The sequence below is a fragment of the Ovis aries genome, chromosome 1, assembly GCF_016772045.2.
Source record: "Ovis aries strain OAR_USU_Benz2616 breed Rambouillet chromosome 1, ARS-UI_Ramb_v3.0, whole genome shotgun sequence".
In the NCBI taxonomy this organism is placed as follows: domain Eukaryota; kingdom Metazoa; phylum Chordata; class Mammalia; order Artiodactyla; family Bovidae; genus Ovis; species Ovis aries.
Window position 1 is genome coordinate 38,034,554 of NC_056054.1, and position 25,026 is coordinate 38,059,579.

Genomic DNA, 25,026 nt, shown 5'->3' on the forward strand with positions numbered 1-25,026 from the left:
CACACACCTGACAGCCGCGCTCTGCAACAAGCAGCCTGTGCCCTGCAACTGGAGTAGCCCCTGCCCAAGAAACTAAGGAAACAGCCACACAGCACCAAAGACCCAGCACGGCCAAAAGGAAATAAGTTACTGCAAGTTACTACTATATATATTCTTATATCTGTAAGAATATACTATACAGCACAGGGAACAGAGTCAATTTTTATAAAAGCCATAAATAGTACAACCATTAAGGACAGTGAAACACTGTGTTCTACACATGAAACTTATTTAGTATTATAAGTCAGCCCTATCTCAATTTGAAAAAAAAAAAAGAGGAAGGAGAAACTACCCTCTTTTTTTAAATGCAAGTGATCTAAGATCAAATTCCATCTGTGGATTTTGTTTGATCTTGCTTTGAATAAATCAACTACAAAAAGACAAGTGAGATAATTGAGAAAATTAAACATTCACTGGATAATACATGACACCAAAGAATTAGACTGTCTATTTTGTTAAGTGTGATAACAGCATTGTGGCTAAATGAAAAAATGTCAATGTTTTTGCTTGTCTTCTACTTCCGCGTATGTTTGAACATTCCCATAACTTGAAAAGAGCTTTCTCAGAAAGAATATAAGAAGAGAAATTGAAGTCAGCAAGCTCTGACAATCCTTTGAAGGAATTCTGTTGCAAAGAAGAGCAAAGAAATACTGAAAACGGGAGACTGATGGAAAAGTAGGGCAAAAAAAGAATTCTTTTAAATGGGAGAAATAACAGCACATCTGCATGTTTGTAAACTGATGGGAATGTAAAAGTAATGACATAAAAGAGCAGGGAGAATTACTAAAGTACTGTATTTTAGTAACAGATAAGTCGGGACCTAGTTCACTAGTGGTTTATCTAAAGTAACTGGTGAACAGACAGACAATATGGGCACAGAAGATAAAAGGTGAACACGCATGGCAGCAGGAGTATGTGGATATCCCCGACTGCTTCAATTTTCTCAGTGAAACAGGCAGCCAAGTCATCCTAAGACTGAAAATAGAGAAGAGCGATTAGGATTTTAAGGGAAGAGCAGGAAGCATGAGATGAGTCAACTAAAACAGCAGGAGAATGAACAGACTAGGAAAATAAAATATTTTTAGTGTAAGCAATGTAGAAGTCTTCATGCATTAGTGGTCATATATGTAAAGTGAGACCTGTGTATTTTTCTCCAGCCACACCCAGATGCATGAGTGCTGACATGAAGTAAGCAGAAGGTTGGGTTTAGCTGAGGTAGTGCCAATGACATGAGAAGTTAAGGAAATCAGCGGTACATGCAAAAGAGTAATTACAAATTTCAACAAATAATTCAAGTTTGGTAAAGAGAAGAAAAAAAGGACACCAAGGAGTGAGAGGCCTAAAAGCATTAGCAGGATCAGCTGAAGTCAGAGCACCAGAGTGAGAGAGCAAGAGAGAAGCAGCGGTGGTCAGAGAGTAAGAATTGTGGAACTGAGATTACATAAGGCTTACAGTTATTCATAATGACCAAATCCAGGGGTGACTATGGAAATGAACAGTGAAGGTGTAACACACAGCACAGGAAATCAGTTGAAAAGAGGAGTTCAAGACACTCAAGAGGGTGTTTATTAGAAGGACCATCTCTGTGCACACTGAGATCATCCAGAAATCTACATATTATAAACTTTCTCCAATCAGTATGTTACTGTTGTTAAAAGTAAACTTCATATCTTAAAACTTAATAACAAACACTATAAACATGTCACCATAAGCCATTCAAACTACTATGCTCTGGCATACCATGTTTGTTCAATAATTGGTACTATTTCACAGATAAAAAGAAAGTGGTAATTTAACTTTACCCAACTCACTCTTAACTACATTTTCAGTTTTTGATAAACGGAGCATGTTTTTAATTCATATTTCTACTACAACTAAGTATCAGGTTTTTTTTTAATTAAAACTGATTATCCTCATGCCAGCCTCCTGAATTAAAAAAAAACATATATTTATATCTCTGACACGGCTCCTGGCTTAAAGCAATAATTCAAAACTATATATTCCTTTCTATCGAAGGAGATAGATAATACTATGAATCTACACAATTATATAACATTTACTTCAGTATTTATTGGGGCTTCCCTGGTGGCTCAGAGAGTAAAGAATCTGCCCGCAATGTGGGAGACACAGGTTTGATCCCTGAGTCGGGAAGATTCCCAGGAGAAGGGAATGGCAACCCGCTCCAGTATTCTTGCCTGAAGAACTCTATGGACAGAGAAGCCTGCATGCTACAGTCCATGGGGTCACAAAGAGTCAGACACAACCAAACGACTTACTTTCACTACTTTCAGTACCTATTATTTCTAGAAAAGACGCCTGAATTTTCATGTATGAATCCACCTTGGGTCTGAGATGTTCTATTTATATAATTTCAGAGTTGATTAAATCCTGAATATAAAGTTTTGGAGTTGATTAGGAAATCAATACTTCTGTAACACCTCCCAACACTCCCCTGACTCAAATTTCAGAAAGAAGTGAGGTAACAACCAATAAGGTTGTTAGTGATACTAATGATGGGACCCAATCTCCTGGCACTTCAGTTCAGTTTAGTCACTCAGTTGTGTCCAACTCTTTGCGACCCCATGGACTGCAGCACGCCAGGCTTCCCTGTCCATCATCAACTCCTGGAGCTTGCACAAACTCATGTCCATTGAGTCAGTGATGCCATTCAACCATCTCTTCCTCTGTTGTCCCCTTCTCCTCCTGTCTTCAATCTTTCCCAGCATCACGCTCTTTTCAAAGTCCGTTCTTCACATCAGGTAGCTAAAGTATTGGAGCTTCAGCATCAGTCCTTCCAATGAATATTCAGGACTGATTTCCTTTAGCACTGGCTGGTTTTATCTTGCAGTCCAAGGGACTCTCAAGAGTCTTCTCCAACACCACAACTCAAAAGCATCAATTCTTCAGCGCTCAGCTTTCTTTATAGTCCAACTCTCGTATCCATACATGAATACTGGAAAAACCATAGCTTTTGACTAGATGGACTTTTGTTGGCAAAGTAATGGCTCTGCTATTTAATATGCCATCTAGGTTGGTCATAGCTTTTCTTCCAAGGAGCAAGCATCTTTTAATTTCATGGCGGCAGTCACCATCTGCAATGACTTTGGAGCCCAAGAAAATAAACTCTGCCACTGTTTCCATTGTTTCTCCATCTATTTGCCATGCAGTGATGGGACCAGATGCCATGATCTTAGTTTTCTAAATGCTGAGTTTTAAGCCAGCTTTTTCATTTTCATCAAGAGGCTCTTTAGTTCCTCTTCACTTTCTGCCATAAGGGTGGTGTCTGAGGTTATGTTATTGAGGTTATTGATATCTGAGATTATTGATATTTCTCCCAGCAATCTTGAGTCCAGCTTGTGCTTCATCCAGCGTGGCATTTCACATGATGTACTTTGCATATAAGTTAAATAAGCAGGGTGACAATATACACCCTTGACATACTCCTTTCTCAATTTGGAACCAGTCTGTTGTTTCACATCCAGTTCTAACTGTTGCTTCTTGACCTACAGATTTCTCAGGATGCAGGTCAGGTGGTCTGGTATTGCCATCTCTTTCAGATTTTCCACAGTTTGTTGTGATCCACACAGTCAAAGTCCTCGCTCTTATCTTTCCACTGTTTTTCATGGCCCAGTCAGAACGTAACAGTAACATACCATATCTTAAACACATTACTTACTGTGGTATGATGGGATATATTGCCAACAATGTTGAGGTTTTTGAGCAGCTGGGGAGAGCCACTATACTGTCCAGAGATCTGCTTCCTGACTTCAGCAGCCACAGTTCTGCAACAAAAAAAGCAAACACATTGTTTGCAAAAAGAAATCAGCTTAATTTAAAATGGGAGAAAGCTAAGTATATTAAAAGTTCATTTAAAGAACAACAAAATCTCAGCATATCAGTAAGGTTATAAATTCATAAGCTAATTTGGTAAATACTGCTTATAATTATAGTAGAATGTCTTTATAATGCTGATGCAGGGTACAAAACTGACAGTCAACTTACATAAAGCTTCTTTTTGTATATGACATTTCAGGGAAATATTCTGGCTTATGATAGAGCTGAAAGCTATAAGAAGTATATATTATAAAGTATATAATATTGGGAACTCATGTACACCCATGGTTGATTCATGTCAATGTATGGCAAAACCAATACAGTATTGTAAAGCAAAATAAAGTAAAAATAAAAATTTTTTTTTAAAAAGTAATTTGGCTGAACAGTAGTCTAAATAAAAAAAAAAGAAGTATGTATTATAAAGTATATAAATTTTAAGGATATAAAATTAATTCTAAAATACTTTATAAACAATATTCATGTCCCATAAAATTATTCCCTATTTTTACTTAACTAATAAAAACTGTTTGCATACTCTGGTATTAATGGCTTTCTATACTTTGACCCTAATCACCTTTTCAGCTTTTATACTCTCTCAAATTCTTCTCAACGAACATAAGTTGCTTCCTAGAATACTGTTTCTCTCCTGTATCCGCAAATTCAACTCAACTATTTTAAAGGTAAAACTCAAACGGCAAGACTTCCATAAAAGCTTCTTGACTCACCACAGCTAAAATAATATCCTTCTTTAAAACTCTTAGAGCATTCATCATAACCTAACTCGCATTTCTCTCCTTCCTAGTTATTTTTTCCACATTCATGTATGCCCCATATAAACAGAGGCAATGGTTTCATTTACTGCTATTTTCCCTAAAATATTTGGCATGTGGAACTTAAAACTGAGAAATGTTTATTCACCTCTGGGCCAGCTTGATGATACTTTTGTTCTGGAGTGTTCTCAAATTAACGGTTGAATTCAGAGCCCTAAACATCTTAGTGCCCATTCAAATTTCCAACTGAATTTCTAGACAATCTCATTTTCCAAAAATTATCTGAATATTATATGATATAGCCTTTAGCCTCTTTCTTCTCTTCCATACTTCCTTACCTTTTCATATTCAACCACTCCACACATACCTCTTGAGCACTGTTAGGAGCTGACTACTCAATTAGAAATTTTTGATACAAAGGTAAAAAGAGTTATTTTTTAAGGCTCAAGGTACTGAATTAGCTCAACTTTCTCTTTACTTGAAGTGCTTTAGATCATATTTGTGTTCCATAAAAAATTAATTTATTATTTATAATTGCCAAAAGTTGGAAGTTTATTCAACACATAAAAGGATATACAAACTGTAGTACATTCACACAATGGAATACTATTCAGCAACTAAAAAAAAAAAAAATGTGCTAGCAAGCCAAAGAAAAGAGAATATTGCTAAGCGAAAGAGACAAGGTACTATATGATTCCACCTACATGACATTCTGGAAAAGACAAAGTATAGAGAGGAGGAAAAAAACAAAAACAGCGGTTGCCAGGGTTGTAGGAGGAAGGAAAAGGAAGAGATGAATAAGTAACGCACAGGGGATGTTTTAGGGCACTGAAACTATTCTCCATGGTACTATTGTAATAGATACATATACTGTACATTTGTCAAAACCTAAAGAATGCACAGCACAAAGAGTAAACCGAATGTAATCTTTGGACTTTAATAATAATGTATTAATATTGGCTTATCTATTTTAACAAAGGTTTCACATTAACCCAAGATGTTAATAATAGGGGACACTTGATTGGGGTATAAACATGGGTGATCTCTTTACTTTCCGCTCTTCTTTAAATCTAAAACTCCTCCCCAAAAAGTCTTAGTTTGTTTGTTTTTTTAAAGCAAATGAATAAAAAAGACTGACAACAGACAAGGGAGGAAGAGAAGAGCATGAAGAAACCATTAGAGGTTAGAGGTGAAAGCTAAAGAGAAAAGGTAACCTTTGAAGGAGAATACAGATTGAGGAGAGGGCAAAGGGCAAAGTCTGGAAAGCACCTGGATGTAAGAGGACAGAACATTTACTTCAGTTTATGGCTCCCCTCAGGTCTTTTAATGACAGCTATCCACTGTGAATGTTCATTAGGTTTGGTTTAAAGGCCTTACAATCTCCTGATGGGTTGTCAAGACTGAGACAAAAATATGAAAACGCCTTTAAAGAAAGAGAGAGAGGCAAAGAACAAACGTTATATCTCTACCTTCCTCAGTGCTACTTAACTCAAGTCTGCCAACCGCAACACTATCTCAGTGTTTCTGTTTTTCAGTGTTTCTGTGGCTAAACCATGAGTAATCCGAATTGTAAACTGCTATATTTCATCAAGGTCAAGATCTCACTAACTGTTAAGGCTTGCTGTTACTTCAGGTACAGCTAAGAAAGAAAAGCCTTGCTAATTAACCATTACGCCATCAATTAATTGAAAGACATACTATGATTTCACAAAATGGTAAAAAATGAAACAAAACTTAAAATATTACTTCCATAAGAGACAATCTTTTGCTTAATAACAGAGACATGCAATCTCCACAGAGCCATTAATCTCCACAAGAGAAAATCAGCAAAAATCTGTGAAATAATAACCATTTCCAAACTGAGCTATAATGGTAATAAAAATATCTGCAACCCAGCAAAGGATGTATTTATATTAAGACTCTCTACATGAAAAGATTTCCTCAATGGTAATTGAGGAAAGTTTCCCAAACAGAAAAGTCTCTCTTAACTATACCATGGTCCGAAGTATGCATGACAAGTAATATAATAAATATAGTTCCTGATATCAGTTAAAAGCCTTTATCATAGATTAGCTTTTTGATAATTTTTCCTATTCCTAATGTAGCTCATATAGTAAAGCAATACAAGGAAATCTTTTTACTTCTAATAAGCTATTAACATCAACAGCAAAGTGGAAAGAGGTCAAAAATCCCACAGTTACTTATGCTCTTAAATTATAATAGCAGAATATCTTCTTCCCCTCCCTGAAGAACATGATCCAGTATTTGACCTATTTATCTCCTTACGAACTCTCACCAGTTCTACAAACTCCCTCACTATGTCAACATGTGTTACAGTTTTTACAAAGAAAAAAATGCACTCACTAAGACCATTCATCATGAGACATTAGAAATAACAAAGGGTTCACATTCTGAGGGAAAATTATGTTGCATGTAACCTTTCATCTAACCTCATCCCACTTTCAGATGCCCCATCAACCATGATTTCCAAATGTCCCAAGCCTAATCTGGGCCTCTATCATCTCTACTTATTCTTCATGGGACCAGAGGAAACGCCCAAGTGAAGACAGCAGGTGGATTCTTTACCACTGATCCACCTGGGAAACCAAAGGAGAGTTTAGACTAAAATAAAAGAAGTTAGTTGAGCTACTCCTATAAAGTTTACCAAAGAAAAAGTCCACAATGTAAAATGTCAAATAAGAATAATATCTCTTGGAACTGGTACTGTTTATATTGAAGACAGAACTCAGGGAAGAAGTGTAAGGGAATATACCATGGAATATACCAGGTAAGGGAACATATCAAAGACAAGGCAAAAAGGGCTAGCTAAAAAGCCCCAAAAGAAAAAAGGTAAGAAGAGATGATGCTCCAATGCTGTGACTATACAAGTCCAAGACTGATGACCAACAGGCTGAATCATAGTTGGACCATTGTGTATAGTTGGTATTAAAGACAAAAAGAGGCAAAAATAAATAAACAAATGCAACACGTATCACCTTCCAAGTATTTGTGCCAAATTCATCTAACCTGAACTGAATCAGACCTATATAACCATTAGTTTGCTTTTTAAATCTGTGAGTCTATTTCTGCTTTGTAATAAGTTCATTTGTGTGTGTGTGTGTGTGTGTGTGTGTGTGTGTGTGTGTGGTTATCAGGGCAGGATGGGGTGGGAGGGATAGTTAGGGAGTTTGGAACTGACATTTACACTGCTATATTTAAAATGACTAACAAAACACTGTTAGTCAACTATACACCAATATAAAATAAAAAGTTTAAAAACAAGCAAAAACAAACCTATATATCTAATATCTAGATCACAAAAAATACAGAGAACAGTATTAACAATACTAAAAAAGGCAATCAGACAAAAACCAAAAGAAAAGTCATGTCTCTTTAACAAGTCAATGTGATGAATAAATAAACGCAGTGGGCTAAGCTTTAGCACCAAAAAGACATAAGGCTAAAATTAAAGTCTATTCAAAAAGAGAAAGAAAGACTTAAATATAACCAAATACAATGAATAGTTCTTAATTGGATCCTGGTTTGAACAAGATATTTCTAAGGATAATGAGAAATCTGAACATGGACAAGGTATTACATAATTAAGAATTAGTGTTTTTTTAATATGGGAAACAGTACTATAATAATGTAGGAAAACGTCCTTATATTTTAGAAAGGCAAATGAGGTCTATAATTTACCTTAAGGGCTTAAAACTCTTCAGTTATTACTACTCTGCCTTAACAAGAAAACTAGAAAACCAAATATGGAATACAGGTATGGCAAATACTCTTCAAGAAATGTATCATATCCTCCGTACATTCCTGATTAATTCTGCCTCTTTTATCTGGTTAGACACTCATCCTCTGTGCTTTCAAAGCATCGTGTTTATCCTCATTCATTCAAAGTAATGGCATTTCCAGGAGGCTCGTTCAGATAGGCGGCGGATTAGTCAGACTGTTTTCCCTGGTTGGAATGGGAACCTGGCCTTGCAGACAGAGTTTGATTTCAGCAATGGGAAAACCCAATGTTTGTGAACATTCTCTTTGAAAGAAGCACGTAAATTGCAATGTAGGTTTTTCTAGAATGGTAGTAATGCAACCCACAAACGTAAAAGTATGGTGGGGGAAAAAAGAGTCTGGTGAAATATGAAAGATTTGGCTACTCAGACCTGGCACATTCACTTTTCAGAGGTACCTCTGCAACCTCCTTGAGGAATGACTGAAGCCAAAAACCTTTAATTCTGACAGGGGTATGTCTCTTTTTTTGTATAAATGTCTCAAAAGAGGTTAATTTCTGCCATTAAAGAAAATGTGTATTGTTTTTAACTGTCTGGCGGCACTTTCCTATCAAAAACTACCTCATTGTGATAACTGAGCAGATGAATAGCATGTATCAAACTGTTCTGAAATCTATTTACCTGTCTCCCTACAAGGAACGAAGCAATTAGTTTTACCTAGCTTAGCACCCTCTAGAAGAGTGCCTAGAACACTCTGGGTGCTTAATAAGGTTTAAAAAGCTGAAGTGAAAACTATGAGACTAAATAGAGAAATTCAGAAAATTCAACAGTGGCCACATAAGTGGAAAACGTCACTTTTCATTCCAATCCCAAAGAAAGGCAATGCCAAAGAATGTTCAAACTACTGCATAATTGCACTTATCTCACACGCGAACATTTGCTCAAATTGTATGTAATGCTCAAAAGTGTCCAAGCCAGGCTTCAGCAATACGTGAACTGTGAACTTTCAGATGTCCAAGCTGGATTTAGAAAAGCAGAGGAACCAGAGATCAAATTGCCAACATCCGCTGGATCATGGAATGCAAGAGAGCTCAAAAAAACAAAAACAAAAAAAACCTACTTCTGCTTTATTAACTACACCAAAGACTTTGACTGTGTAGATCACAACAAACTGAAAAATTCTTCAAGAGATGGGAATACCAGACCACCTTACCTGCCTCCTGAGAAGTCTATACGCAGGTCAAGAAGCAACAGTTAGAACTGGACATGGAACAATGCACTAGTTCCAAATTGGGAAAGGAGTATGTCAAGGCTGTATTTTGTTATCCTACTTATTTAACTTATATGCAGAATACATGATGCAAAATGCCAGAGCTGGATGAGCACAAGAAGAAATCAAGACTGCCAGGAGAAATATCAATAACCTCAGATATGCAGATGACACCACCCCTATGGCAGAAAGTGAAGAGGAACTAAAGAAAGTGAAAGAGGAGGGTGAAAAAGCTGGCGTAAAGCTCAACATTCAGAAAACGAAGATCATGGCATCTGGTCCCATCACTTCATGGCAAATAGATGGGGAAAGAGTGGAAACAGTGTCAGACTTTATTTTCTTGGTCTCCAAAATCACTACAGATGGTGACTGCAGTCATGAAATTAAAAGACACTTGCTCCTTGGAAGAATAGCTATGACCAACCTAGACAGCATGTTAAAAAGCAGAGACATCACTTTGCCAACAAATATCCATGTAGTCAAGGCTATGGTTTTTCCAGTAGTCATGTATGAATATGAGACTTGAACCATAAAGAAAGCTAAACACCGAAGCTTTTGAACTGTGGTGTTGGAGAAGACTTTTGAGAGTCCCTTGGACAGCAAGAAAATCAAACCAGTCCATCCTAAAGGAAATCAGTCCTGAATATTCATTGGAAGGACTGATGCTGAAGCTGAAGCTCCAACACTTTGGCCACTTGATGTGAAGAACTGACTCATTTGAACAGACCCTGATGCTGGGAAAGATTGAAGACAGGAGGAGAAGGGGACGACAGAGGATGAAATGGCTGGATGGCATCACCGGCTTGATGGACATGAGTTTGAGCAAGCTCTGGGAGTTGGTGATGGACAGGGAAGCCTGGTGTGCTGCAGTCCACAGGGTCACAAAGAGACAGACATGACTGAGTGACTGAACTGAGAGAAAAATTCATAATTCCTCCTCCCAAAAAAGTAGTTCAATAAGAATGCTAGAATGGAACAATTGATATGAACTTCTTGACAGCAGGAATTACATCTTATTAACCTTTACATCTTCAATGTCTAAGACAATGAGACAATGGCAACAGGAGAAAGTAGAATGGAGAGAAAAGTCTAAGAGTGGAGAGAAAGAAATGGAGGTAAGGAAAAAGGATGAACTTAGAGACTACCCAGTACATGAACTTTCCAAATGCTTATCAGAGGAAATTAACCTGTAAGTATTGTTGGTTTCTAACTGATTGAAAGGAGACAAGAAGTATACCTTTTTATCTATTACTGTCAGATAATCAGGTAAGCACTTGCTGGGGAGGAAAAAAGTCTGAATCAACAAGAGTTCTAAAGTTTTTCTTTAAGAGCCTAGTAACATCATTACTATCCCATTTGTTAAGTGGTAAGTTTAAAAACTACTACTGAATCGTAATGCTCTCCTATTCTATGTGAAACTCTTCTTTTTAACAATGTTTTAATAAGACAACATGTTTACTTATCTCAAAGTAGTCTCTAATAGGTCTTTAGCAAACCTGCAAAGGGCTGGTTCCAGAACTACACTTAAAACTCTTTACCATTACATAAATACAGTTACTGTGAGAAATAGAGAAAATAAGATTTCCCACTATGGAGAAAAGACAAAACAACCTGATAAAAGAAGACGACATCTTAAAAAAAAAAAAAGGAAAATATATATGGTACTGGGGCATCCCAGGTGGCTGTAGTGGTAAAGAACCCACCTGCCACTGCAGGAGACTTAAGAGATGAGATGTAAGACATGCAGGTTGGATCCCTGGCTGGGGAAGGTCCCCTGGAGGAGAAGCCTGGCAGCGCATGGGGGCTGGAGAGTCTGCACACAACTGGAGTGACTTAGCATGCACACACATACATGGTATTAAAAACTCAAACTTGCACTTCCCCTGGGGGTCTGGTGGTTAAGACTTTGTGCTCCCAACGCAAGGAGCATGGGTTTGATTTTCCCTGGTCTGGGAAGATCCCACATGCCATGTGGTGCAGCCAAAACTAAATTAAATTAATTAAATAAAACTCAAACTTCACAAAGAAGTAAAAACAAAAGGTCTATTTCTCTACCCTTTCCAATCCCCAATCCCATTCCCCACGTGACCACTTAATGTTTTATTAGGGATCCTTCAAGAAAAAGATGTGTGTATATAAGAAATTCTTACTTTTTAATACAACCTTTTCTTGAGAATCTTGAGAATCTTTCCGTATCAGCACATAAAATTAATGATAATATTCTATCAATGTTTACCAAGCACTTACAATGTGCCAGATATTGTTTACAGTGTGAAATTTCTTATACCTCATTTAATCTTCAGAAAAACTCTATGAAGTGGGCACTATAAGAGGATACTGAAATTTCAAGAAGTTCAGGTCATATTAACCAATAAGGAATAGCCCTAAGATCTGAACTTAGAGCACTTACTCTTAATCACTGTTCTCCTCTTATCTAACATTGAGTCCATGAAATGGATACGCTGCAACTTATTTAACCACTCTCTACTGATAGACATTTAAGCGATTTCTGGTCTGCAAAGATCATCACTAGAATGTAAGCTTCATCAAGAATGTAAGCTAAATCAAGAATTACGGTGATTTTTACTTTCTCTTTTGGGCCTTTTGTATTTCCAAATTTCCTGCAGTACTATATACTAATCTACAGCAAGAAAAAATAGACATTTTTAGATAAATTTCAAAAATAGAGCAACTTTCCCAAGCTTATGAAAGGTAGACGCTGGGTTTGAATTCAGATCCATAAAACTCTGAAGGCCTGTTTCCATGGAAGAAAGTTTCCAAAGGTAAATAATTCTAATTATAGTTCATACTGGGCTTCTCTGGTGGCTCAGTGGTAAAGAATCCACCTGCCAATGCAGGAGACATAAGTTCGATGCCTGGGTCAAGAAGATCCCCTGGAAAAAAAAAAGGCAGCCCACTCCAGTATTCTTGCCTAGGACAGTCCCATGGACAGAGGAGCCTGGCTGGCTACAATCCTTGGGGTCACAAAAGAGTTGGACACAACTTAGAGACTGAACAACAACAAATATTTCATATTAGTGATTTCTCTATTCTCCAAAATCTAGCCTATGAGGTCAGTTAAAGATACCCAGCGACAATGTCTGATACATATTAACACATTAATAGGAACACTATAATAATTACTACCACTGGTATGATCTGTTTCCTATCTTTCATGAATAGTTAAATGAAACTCCCACCTGAGGCGCTGTCATTTGTAAGTTATCCTGCACTAAATTCTTTAAGAATCTAGGTCCAGAGTGGACCAGTAATGACTAAAAGTCCAAGAAAACAAAAACACATACAGGTTGATTTGTGAAACCAAAGAACAGAAATAATCCTTCTCTATAATACATTTGACATTTAAGACAGAGTTTGACTCTTCCCTGGTGGCTCAGACGGTAAAGTGTCTGTCTACAATGTAAGAGACCTGGGTTCGATCCCTGGGTTGGGAAGATTCCCTGGAGAAGGAAATGGCAACCCACTCCAGTCCTCTTGCCTTGAAAACCCCATGGATGGAGGAGTTTGGTGCAGGCTACTGTCCATGGGGTCGCACAGAGTCGGGCACGACTTAGCGACTTCACTTCACTTCACTTCCTTTTGGGGCAGAATGAAAAAAAAAAAGGATGTCAGATGACTCATGTATCCCATCTGACACTATCTGGGGATAATATTTAAGTTAAAGATTCAGAAAGCACTGTATTAAAAAGGTCTTGGAGGTCTCCATCATTCTGATCTACAGCATTTCACTATTATCTCTATTTCCTCACCTAAAACATGGTGGTAACAATGCTCCCTACTTCATGGAACATATTAAATAAACTACAGAAAAAAAATTTTAAATCTCAGTATTTGTAAAAACTATCACTGACCTTAAATCAGCAGCTAAAAAGAAAACTGAAGGGGGAAAACGTGTACTGTAAAAAGTCAATCCTCCCAAAAGGAGATAAATATACCTTAATTCTACTCAGGAAAATAAAGCCAGACTCTCCTTGCCCATAAACTGTAACACTGTATACAATTTATACCAAGATAAGATAACACAGAAATTGCATTCTGGTGTAAACTGTATACAATTAGTTGCTAAACTCTGTTCATCTTACAGACTTCTCAGATCTTTGTCCCCTGCTTCCCTTTCCTACACTACCTGCCTCAGTTCAGTTAAGTTGCTTAGGCATGTCCAACTCTTTGTAACCCAATGGAATGCAGCACGCCAGGTCTCCCTGTCCATTACCAACTCCTGGAGCTTACTCAAGCTCATGTCCATAGAGTCGGTGTTGCCATCCAACCATCTCATTCTCTGTCGTCCCCTCCTTCTCCTGCCTTCAATCTTTCCCAGCATCAGGCTCTTTTATAATTAGTCAGTTCTTCACATCAAGTGACCAAAGTATTGGAGATTCAGCTTCAGCATCAGTCCTTCCAATGAATATTCAGGACTGATCTCCTTTAGGACGGACTGGTTGGATCTCCCTATAGTCCAAGGGACTCTCAAAAGTCTTCTCCAATACCACAGTTCAAAAGGATCAATTCTTCAGTGCTTTTGTTCAATAGTTCAAATCTCACATCCATACATGAATACTGGAAAAACCACAGCTTTCACTAGATGGACATTTGTTGTCAAAGTAATGTATCTGCTTTTTAATATGCTGGCTAGATTGGTCATAGCTTTTCTTCCAAGGAGCAAGCGTCTTTTAATTTCATGGCGGCACTCACCATGTGCAGTGACTTTAGAACCCAAGAAAATAAAGGCTCTCACTGTTTTCACTGTTTCTCCATCTATTTGCCATGCAGTGATGGGACCGGATGCCATGATCTTAGCTTTCTGAATGTTGAGTTTTAAGCCAACTTTTTCACTCTCCCCTTTCACTTTCATCAAAAGGCTCTAGTTCTCCTTCCCTTTCTGCCATAAGGGTGGTGTTCATCTGCGTATCTGAAGTTATTGATATTTCTCCCGGGAATCTTGATTCCAGCTTGTGCTTCATCCAGCATGGCATTTCACATGATGTACTCTACATATAAGTAAAATAAGCAGGGTGACAATATACAGCCTTGACATACTCCTTTCCTGATTTGGAACCAGTCTGTTGTTCCACGTCCAGTCTAACTGTTGCTTCCTGACCTGCATACAGATTTCTCAAGAGGCAGGTCAGGTGGTCTGGTATTCCCATCTCTTGAAGAATTTTCCACAGTTTGTTGTGATCCACACAGTCAAAGGCTTTGCTGGAGTCAATAAAGCAAAAGTAGATATTTTTCTAGAACTCTATTGTTTTTTCGATGATCCAACAGATGCTGGCAATTTGATCTCTGGTTCCTCTGCCTTTTCTAAATCGAGCTTGAACATCTGGAAGTTCATGGTTCACATACTGTTGAAGCCTGGCTTAGAGAATTTTGAGCATTACTTTGCTAGCATGTGGGATGAGTGCAATTGTGCAGTAGTTTGAACATTCTTTGGCATTGCCTTTCTTTGGGATTGGAATGAAAACTGACCTTTTCCTGCCCTGTGGCCACTGCTGAGTTTTCCAAATTTGCTGGCATATTGAGCACAGCACTTTCACAGCATCATCTTTTAGGATTTGAAATAGCTCAACTGGAATTCCATCACCTCTACTAGCTTTGTTTGTAGTGATGCTTCCTAAAGCCCACTTGACTTCACAGTCCAGGATGTCTGGCTCTAGGTGAGTAATCACACCATCGTGATTACCTGAGTCATGAAGATTATCTGTAACATTATCTGTTACATAACATTATCTGTAAGCAGGTAATAGTTAAATGTTTAACTTAAACTTTTATAGTTAACTTAAATAGTTAAACTTAATAGTGAAATGCTTTCCTCCTAAGACTGGAATGAAAGCCAGGATGTGCATTCTCACCATTTCTATTCAACACTATACCGAAGGATCCAGGCAGTGGAATTCGGGAAAGGAGAAAAGGAGAAATGAAGGGAAGAAGGAGGAAAGGGAAAGACGAAGAGAGAGAAAGAGGGAAGAAAAGGGAAGAAATTAAAGGCATTAAGATTGGAAAGGAAGAAATAAACTCTTCACTCACAGACAATACATCCTATAAGCAAAAAAATTTAAGGAATCCACCAAATATTTCTAGAATTAATAAATGAGTTCAGCAAGGTCAGAAGATACAAATTTAACATTCAAAATTCAATTGCATTTCTATATACTAGCAACAACCTCGCCAAAAATAATTCTTTAATTCCATTCATGGTAACATCAAAAACAATAAAATACTTAAAAATACATTTAACAAGTGTAAGACTTACACACTGAAAACTTTAAAATATTAGTAAGAAAAATCAATAAAGTTCTCAATAAATGAAGACACAGCCTGTTTTCATGGACCTAAAGACTTAATATTGCTGATAGCAACTCTCTCCAAGCTAATCTACAGATTCAATGTCAGTCAGTCAGTCTAGTTGCTCAGTCGTGTCCAACTCTTTGCGACCCCACCACCCAAACTCACGTCCATCGAGTTGGTGATGCCATCCAGCCATCTCATCCTCTGTCATCCCCTTCTCCTCCTGCCCCCAATCCCTCCCAGCATCAGAGTCTTTTCCAATGAGTCAACTCATCACATGAGGTGGCCAAAGTACTAGAGTTTCAGATTTAGCATCAGTCCTTCCAAAGAAATCCCAGGGCTGATCTCCTTCAGAATGGACTGATTGGATCTCCTTGCAGTCCAAGGGACTCTCAAGAGTATTCTTCAACACCACACTTCAAAAGCATCAATTCTCCGGTGCTCAGCTTTCTTCACAGTCCAACTCTCACATCCATACATGACTACTGGAAAAACCATAGCCTTGACTAGACAGACCTTTGTTGGCAAAGTAATGTCTCTGCTTTTGAGTATGCTGTCTAGGTTGGTCGTAACTTTCCTTCCAAGGACTGAGCGTCTTTTAATTTCATGGCTGCAATCACCATCTGCAGTGATTTTTAGCCCAAAAAAATAAAGTCTGACACTGTTTCCACTGTTTCCCCATCTATTTCCCATGAAGTGGTAGGACCAGATGCCATGATCTTAGTTTTCTGATTCAATGTAATCCTTATCAGAATCCTAAAATCCTTATCAGAATTGGCAAAATTCATGTTGATACTGATCCTAAAATGCTTACAGAAATGTAAAAAACAATTTTAAAAAAGAAAAAAAAAAAGCTGAAAGACACTTCTGGCTATCAAATTTTACTGTAAAGTAACAGCAATCAGAACAGTTTGATATTTCAAGGACAGATATACAGATCCATGATTTCTGACAAGGTATGAAGGCAATTCAATGAGAAGATGGTCTTTCCAACAAAGACTACTGCAACAACTGAACATTCACATGCAAAAGATGAATTTAGACCCTCATCTCACACCATGCACAAAAATTAATGCAAAATGGATCATAAACCAAAAGTAAAAGTTAAAACTTCTAGAAGAAAACAGAGAAGGAAACCCTAAGCATGAATTATGCAGTCTTAGATAACAACACCAAAATCATAATCCACAAAAAGAAAATTACTGAATTAGACTTCATCAAAATTTAAAATTTTTGTGCTTCAAAATTCACCAGTAAGAAAATGAAAAGACAAACCAGACAGGAGAAAATATGTGCAAATCATATATCTAATAAAGGACCTGTATCTAAAATGTATAAAGAACTCTTGCAACTCAAAAACAAGTTACATAATCCAATTCAAAAATGAGCAAAAGATTTTAATAGATATTTCACCAATAAGATATGTAAATGGTTCATAAGCATAGGAAAAATATCACTAATCATTAAGGAAATGCAAATCAAAACCACAATGTCAGTACCAATACATGACAAGCTTTGAAAAGTTATATTAAGTGAAAGAAGCCAGACACAAAAGGCCATGGATTTTACGGTTCCACTTATATGATACATTCAGAAAAGGCAAATTTAGAGAGAAAGTGACAGACTTAAAAGTATATTAGGGGTTGCCGCAGCTCGAGGTGGGACTAGGGAGTGACTATAAACTGGCACAAGTGATTCTAGGTGGGAATGAAAAAGGTCTAAAACAGGATTCTGAGTGATGGTTTCACAACTTTGCAAATTTACTAAAAATCACTGAATGATACACTTAAAATGAATTAAGTATATGGTATGTAAAGCATAGCTCAATAAAGTTGTCCTGTTTTGTTTAAAGAAAATTTAAAAAGAGGACTTCCCTGGTGGTTCAGTGGTTAAGAGTCTGCCTACCAATGCAGGGGACACAGATTTGATCCAGGAGGATCCCACATGCCATGGGACAGCTAAGCCTGTGCGCCACAACTGCTGTGCCTGCACTACACAATCTGTGTGCCACCACAAGAGGAGCTACCACAGTGAGAAGCCCGTGAACCACAACTACAGAGTGGACCCCACTCTCTGCAACTAGAGAAAGCCCATGTGCAGCAACGAAGACCCAGTGCAGCCAAAAACAAATAAATAAAATATAAGAATAACTATAAAAATTAAAATAAATGTAAAAACAGTTTTTTTAAGAGTTTAGATATGATTGGAACTACTCTGTGTAGATAAGAGGAAGAAACTGCTTACAGTGAGAAAAAGAATGTTGATGATGGGAAAAAGAGAAGAGTTGGGGTGAAGTCACTAAGAAAGCTTTGGACCCTGAGGCCCCTTACCACCATCCCTGTATCTTCAGCAAAGTTTATGAAAATCAATAATAGGCTGACACGCGCAGAGGAGTTCAGTTTTCTGGTGTCACAGGACAAATACGGAACACCTAAGGATGATGCAGGAGCGCAGGTGCAGAAAGAAGCATGGGAAAGCCAGAAAACAAGAACCAAGCAGACCTCCTTGGGAGGTGCTGAGCTGGCATTAAGTGAAAGTCATTCAGTCGTGTCTGACTCTTTGCGACCCCATGGACTAATCCATGGAATTCTCCAGGCCAGAATACTGAAGTGGGTAGCTGTTCCCTTCTCCAGAGGATCTTCCCAACCCAGGGATCAAACCCAGGTTTTCAGCATTGCAGAAGATTCTCTACCAGCTGAGCCACCAGGAAAGCCCAGAGCTGGCATTAAGGTGAGAGCTACACTTAAAGTTAGAGATGGGATCCACAGATGGCATCAGGTTACCCTGGTTTTGTTTTCGTACTTCACCAGTTACATTTAAATTTTGGCAGGTAGTCAAGCTGACTATACAGCTATATATTTAAATGATTATAGTGATGCTACACAACTTCAAACGACTAATTTCAAAGAACATCAGTTGTTTTGGGGACCAGCTCTCTGATCCTCCTTCTTTTGGTTATAAACTCCTTTTTGATAAGTAACTCATTCTTTGAGGTTGAGTGTTGCTGACACCACCATATCTCTCCCCCAAGCCATAGAGGACATACTACCCAGGACTGGTCAGAGTCCCCTGCATCCCTAAATATAATAATTGGTTCAAGGAAGGATTATAGTAATGTGGTCCAAGCCAGACCAATAACTGAGTTCCTAAACCTTTTCTGCCACAACTGAACTTGCAGGATTAGAGCCTGGGACTGTCAATTCCCACTGTAACCCTTTTGTTACAACTCTGTGGGAAAATCTAGCCAAGACAAGAAGATAAGAAGCCTATATGAACATCACTGGACCGAATGTACTCAGTTACACTACTCAGCAACTTTTTGTATGTGCAAATTAATCTGCTTTGAGGTTCTGTCACTTGAAACCAAGAAGTCTCTTCTATAAAAGGCCACTGAAAAAGTAGTGGGACATCTCGAGTGGTTGACAAAGGGGTTCAAAAGATGCAACCCAGAAAGGAAAGGGAACTAACTCTGAGTTAGGAAGATTCAGGAGAAAAGCAGGCAGATGAATTTCCTCTTCTTTCAGAGTCCCATCTGCAGATCTGAGGAACTATTCTGCTGTCCAGTGATATCCTGTATGGCCTAGCAAGCACATGTGCCAAACAATCTCCTCCTAGCTCTTTGTGAAGCAGTGGCCAATGAGATAAGATATTACCTTACATTGTTTCCCATCTTTCTCTGCTTCACTTCCCTTTTCTCTTCTAATGCTCTAGGATTATGCCTCCCAGAAAAAGTCTCAACTCTTTATCTTTGTCTCAGTATCTGTTTTCTAGGGAACCCAAACCGAAAGAAATCTACAAAAACCTACAATAACCATAAGGCTTAATACTAAGTGAAAACATTTTGAGATTATAAACAAACTGAGGATATTGTTGTTCAGTTGCTAAGTTGCATCCAATTCTTTGCAACCCCATAGACTGCAACATACCAGGCTCCCCTGTTTTTCACCATCTTCCAGAGTTTGTTCAGATTCATTCCACTGAGTTGGTGATGCTATCTAACCATCTTATCCTCTGCTGCCCCCTTTTCCTTTTGCCTTCAGCATCAGGGTCTTTTCCAATGAGTCAGCTCTTCACATCAGGTGGCCAAAGTATTGGAGCTTCAGCTTCAGCATCAGTCCTTCCAATGAATATTCAGGACTGATTCCCTTTACAATTGATTAGTTTGATCTCCCTGAAGTACAGGGGATTCTTAAGAGTCTTCTCTAGCACCACAATTCAAAAGCATCAATTCTTCAGTGCTCAGCTTTCTGTATGGTCCAACTCTCACATCTGTACATGACAACTGGAAAAACCATAGCTTTGACTATATGGACCTTTGTCGGCAAAGTTTGTCAGTAAAGACACTCAATATTAATACAATGTTGAATAGAAATGATATTAAAAATCTATACAGTAATACAAGGTAATAATATGCAGATCAACACAAAAAAATAAACCAGCTACAAGTTTCAAAAGATACAACAAAATCCTTGATTTTCATATGATACAGCTATGTACACAGAATAAACAAGGCCACAGGGCAGCAAGTAGGTTGACTGCAGCCTAATCTTCCCCTTTCAGCTTTAGTCTGTCCTGTAACAGAGGTTTATCAAGTACGAAGTTGGAATATTAAGCCTCCTGAAAAAGACTGACCCTGTGTTTTCCTGAGAAAGTATAACAGTTCTGGTTGAATCAGTCCCACAATGCTGCTGTATAACAGCTTGAGGACGATCCAGAGTTGAAGAGCCTGTGCCCATTTTAAAGAATCAAGGATTATTCTTAAATTTCCATTAAAACAATTTTTTTCCTGAGTGAAGAGTATAATTATTTTCATTATTATTTTATTATTTTCTTCAAGGGATGCTTTCATTTTTTAATTGTAAAGAAAAAGTATAAATAAGAAGCAAAACAAAAGATAGAGACTAAAAGTAAAAAACTGGAGCAGACATTATCAGTGTAAAATAGCAACCAATGTCTATAACTAAGTAAAACTACAAATTGTCAGTACATTCTGCCCCTTAAAACCAATTCCTTTGTGCAAAATTAATTTGATATAACAAATCTGGAGGACAAGGCTACCCATCACTGTACCTAGGTCTATATTTTTTCTTTTTTTTAATTTATTTTAATTGGAGGCTAATTACTTTTCAATATTGTGGTGGTTTCTGCCATACATTCACATGAATCAGCCATGGGTGTACATGTGTTCCCCATCCCTCCTCCACCTCCCTCCCCATCCCATCCCTCAGGGTCATCCCAGTGCACCAGCCCTGAGCATCCTGTCTCATAAAAGAAAAAGAAAATACAAAGGAATACACATTTTTAGATTTAACAAGAGTTTAGCAAGATATTTTATTATTTATTAGTCACTGAGTCATGCCTGACTCTTTTGTGACCACATGGACTATAGCCCCCTAAGCTCCTCTGTCCATGGGATTTTCCAGGCAAGAATATCGGAGTGGGTTGCCATTTCTTTCTCCAGGGTATCTTCTCAACCCAGGGATTGAACCCATGTCTTCTGCACTGGTAGGCAGATTCTTTACCACTGAGTCACCTGGGAAGCCCAGCAAGGTGTATCACTGATACATACCTAAAAATAAATCTAACAAAAGATATGCAAAGCCTTGCAGAGAGAACTATAAAATTTCATTGTGTGATGAAAAGTGAAAGTGAAAGTCGCTCAGTCCAACTCTTTGCAACCCCATGGACAATAGCCTACCAGGCTCCATGGTCCATGGGATTTTCCAGGCAAGAATACTGGAGGGGGCTGCCGTTTCCTTCTCCAGGGGATCTTCCCAACCCAGGGATCGAACCCAGGTCTCCTGCACTGCAAACAGCTGCTTTACCATCTGAGTCACTAGGGAAGCCCTCATTGTGTGATATAAAGAGCTAAATAAATGGAGACACGCACCACAATCATGAATTGGAAAGTCAGTAACTTAAAAGTATCATTTCTTCCACAAATTGATACATAGATTCAAAGCAATCCAAATCAAATTCTAAAAGGACTTGGCAGTTTTTCATTTGGGGGGGGGTGGTGTTTTGTTTTGTTTTTTCAAGGACCTGAGGACCATCCAGAGTTGAAAAGCCTGTGCCCATTTCAAAGAATCAAGGATCATTATTAAACATTGGTAAAAAAATAATTTTTTTAAAAAAAAGAAAAGACAAAGTGGGTTGCCATTTTGTAGATGGTATAAAGTATAGTCGCTTTACAATTTATCTCAGTTTCTGTTGTATAGCAAAGTGAATCAGCCACACATACACATATAACCCTTCTTCCTTGGATTTCCTTCCCATTTAGGTCACCAAAGATTTGGGAGGTTTTGTTTGTTTTTGGTAGATTCTAAAATATATACAGAAATTCAAAAAGCTAAGAGCAGCTATTGAAAAGCAGAGACATTACTTTGCCAACAAAGGTCCGTCTAGTCAAGGCTATGGTTTTTCCTGTGGTCATGTGTGGATGTGAGAGTTGGAGTGTGAAGAAGGCAGGGCGCCGAAGAATTGATGCTTTTGAACTGTGGTGTTGGAGAAGACTCTTGAGGGTCCCTTGGACTGCAAGGAGATCCAACCAGTCCACTCTGAAGGAGATCAGCCCTGGGTGTTCTTTGGAAGGACTGATGCTAAAGCTAAAACTCCAGTACTTTGGCCACCTCATGCAAAGATTGACTCATTGGAAAAGACTCTGATGCTGGGAGGAATTGGGGGCAGGAGGAGAAGGGGACGACAGAGGATGAGATGGCTGGACGGCATCACCAACTTGATGGACGTGAGTCTGAGTGAACTCCGGGAGTTGGTGATAGACAGGAGGCCTGGCATGCTGCAATTCATGGGGTTGCAAAGAATCAGACACGACTGAGCGACTGAACTGAACTGAACTGAAGAGCAGCTAGGACACTTTTTTTAAGGTGGAAAGAGTTATCCTACCAAATTCCAAAGCTTATTATAATGAAAACTGTTTATAATTAATGAAAAGATGTATAACCAAATCAATGGAACAAAATAGAGCCCATAAAAAAGACCCACAAATAAGGACACACACATATTTATAGAGATGGCAGGACAGATCAATAGCGAAAGGAGAATCCATTCTGAAAAAAATAAAATTTCACTCCATACACATATCAAGCCCAGGTGGAATATAAACCTAAATACAAAGGAGGTAATTACAAAGTTTATGATAAATATATGATATATGAATGACCTCAGGGTAATAAAATATTTCTTAAATAAGACCCCAAAAGTATTATACATTAAAAAAAAAGCCCTGTTATACTGCATTAAAGCTTAGTTTTCAAAACGTTCCAGTAAAAGGATTAAAAACAAACCATAGTGTATGAAGATATTTGCAAAATGTAAAATCAATAAATAACTAATCTACTGAATATATGTAAGGTACTCACAAAAATCAATAAGAAAAAGAACCCAAAGGGAAGAAACAAAGAAAGAAAATGGCAAACTATTTAATTAGGTAATTTACAAAAGAGTAAATGCAAATGGTCAATAAACATACAAAAACAGGGCTCAATCTCATTAGTAATCAAATAAATATGTGTTAAAACTTTTACAATAAGATAGCAGCATGCATCCATCAGACTGGCAAAAATGAGAAAGTTAGCAAAACCAAGTGATGGTAACTATGTAAAGCAACATGTGGGAGTGTAAATTTGTACATCTATCTTAGAAAAGTTTGGCATTGCCTAACAAATTTGACGATAAATAAAATTGCTACAACAAGCAACCAAGACCCAGCAACTCCACACCTGAGTATACCCTAGAAAAACTCAGGAACATATGTACCAGAATATATATGTAGGAATGCTCATAGCAGCATTGTTTCTAATAGTCAAAAATTGGCAACAGCCCTTTTTGTCCCTTTCCGGCCTTGAGGATGTTGAAGCGAGGACGTGGTGGGTCCTCTGGCGCAAAATTCCGATCTCTTGGGTCTCCCAGTTGGAGCCGTGATCAACTGTGCTGGAGCCAAAATCTGTATATCATCTCTGTGAAGGGGATCAAGGGACGATTGAATAGACTTCCTGCTGCTGGTGTGGGTGACATGGTGATGGCCACAGTCAAGAAAGGCAAACCAGAGCTCAGAAAGAAGGAACATCCAGCAGTGGTAATTTGATAATGAAACTTATACTGGAGAAAAGATGGTGTCTTTCTTTATTTTGAAGATAATGCAGGGGTCACAGTAAACAACAAAGGCGAGATGAAAGGTTCTGCCATCACAGGACCAGTTGCAAAGGAATGTGCAGACTTGTGGCCCAGAATTGCATCTACTGCTGGCAGCGTTGCATGATTTTGGTGTATTTGTAAAATAATTTTTTTAAAAAATGGAAACAACCCAAATGTCCATCTACTGTAGAATGGAAAACTGTGGTTATGTTTATACAATGAAAAATATTAAGCAATGAAAATGAATGAACTTCAACTGCTTGTAACATCATGGCTGAATCTCACAGATACAATTTTGAGCAAAAGAAGATAGAACAGCATACAAACATACAGTATGATTCTATTTAAATGAATTAAAAATTCTTCTAAGTAGAATTACTTATGGATGCCATTGCCTTCTCCTATGGATGTATTCGTAGGCGGTAAAAAAAAGAAAACCAAGGAAATGGTTATCCCAAATGTCAGGACAGCAGCTTGGAGCACTCTGAACCAAAAGGTAAGATTTAGAAGAGAAAAGGCAGCATATATCAAAAACAACAGAACTGTTATAGAGATGGAAATGAGCAGAGCATTGTGGGGGTAAAGTGAAAAAACCAGATTGACTAGTCCAAAATGTAAACTCAAGAATAAGCAACAAGAGAAAAGACCAGATTACAGATGACTTTTAAAATGCAAGCAGGGGTTTGGATTTAACCCCACAAGAAGTCACTACGTATACATTTTTGAACATAAGTATGCCATGATAAGGAGAAGGCAATGGCACCCCACTCCAGTACTCTTGCCTGGAAAATCCCATGGACGGAGGAGCCTGGTAGGCTGCAGTCCATGGGGTCACTAGGAGTCGGATACGACTGAGCAACTTCACTTTCACTTTTCATGTTCATGCATTGGAGAAGGAAATGGCAACCCACTCCAG

The 25,026-nt window shown here is 38.1% G+C and overlaps 1 protein-coding gene and 1 pseudogene across 10 annotated transcripts in view; one reads left to right on the forward strand and one right to left on the reverse strand.

Moving 5' to 3' along the window:
* Positions 1-25,026, reverse strand: part of DOCK7 (dedicator of cytokinesis 7) — a 188,017-nt gene that overhangs the window by 155,503 nt on the left and 7,488 nt on the right. For all 10 annotated transcript variants that reach the window (XM_060410347.1, XM_015092015.4, XM_060410312.1 and 7 more), the window contains exon 2: positions 3,716-3,821. In XM_060410347.1, the coding sequence (XP_060266330.1) occupies positions 3,716-3,821 (106 nt within the window). The remainder of the gene's footprint in view (positions 1-3,715; positions 3,822-25,026) is intronic.
* LOC114115247 (large ribosomal subunit protein uL14-like) lies at positions 23,824-24,234 on the forward strand (annotated as a pseudogene).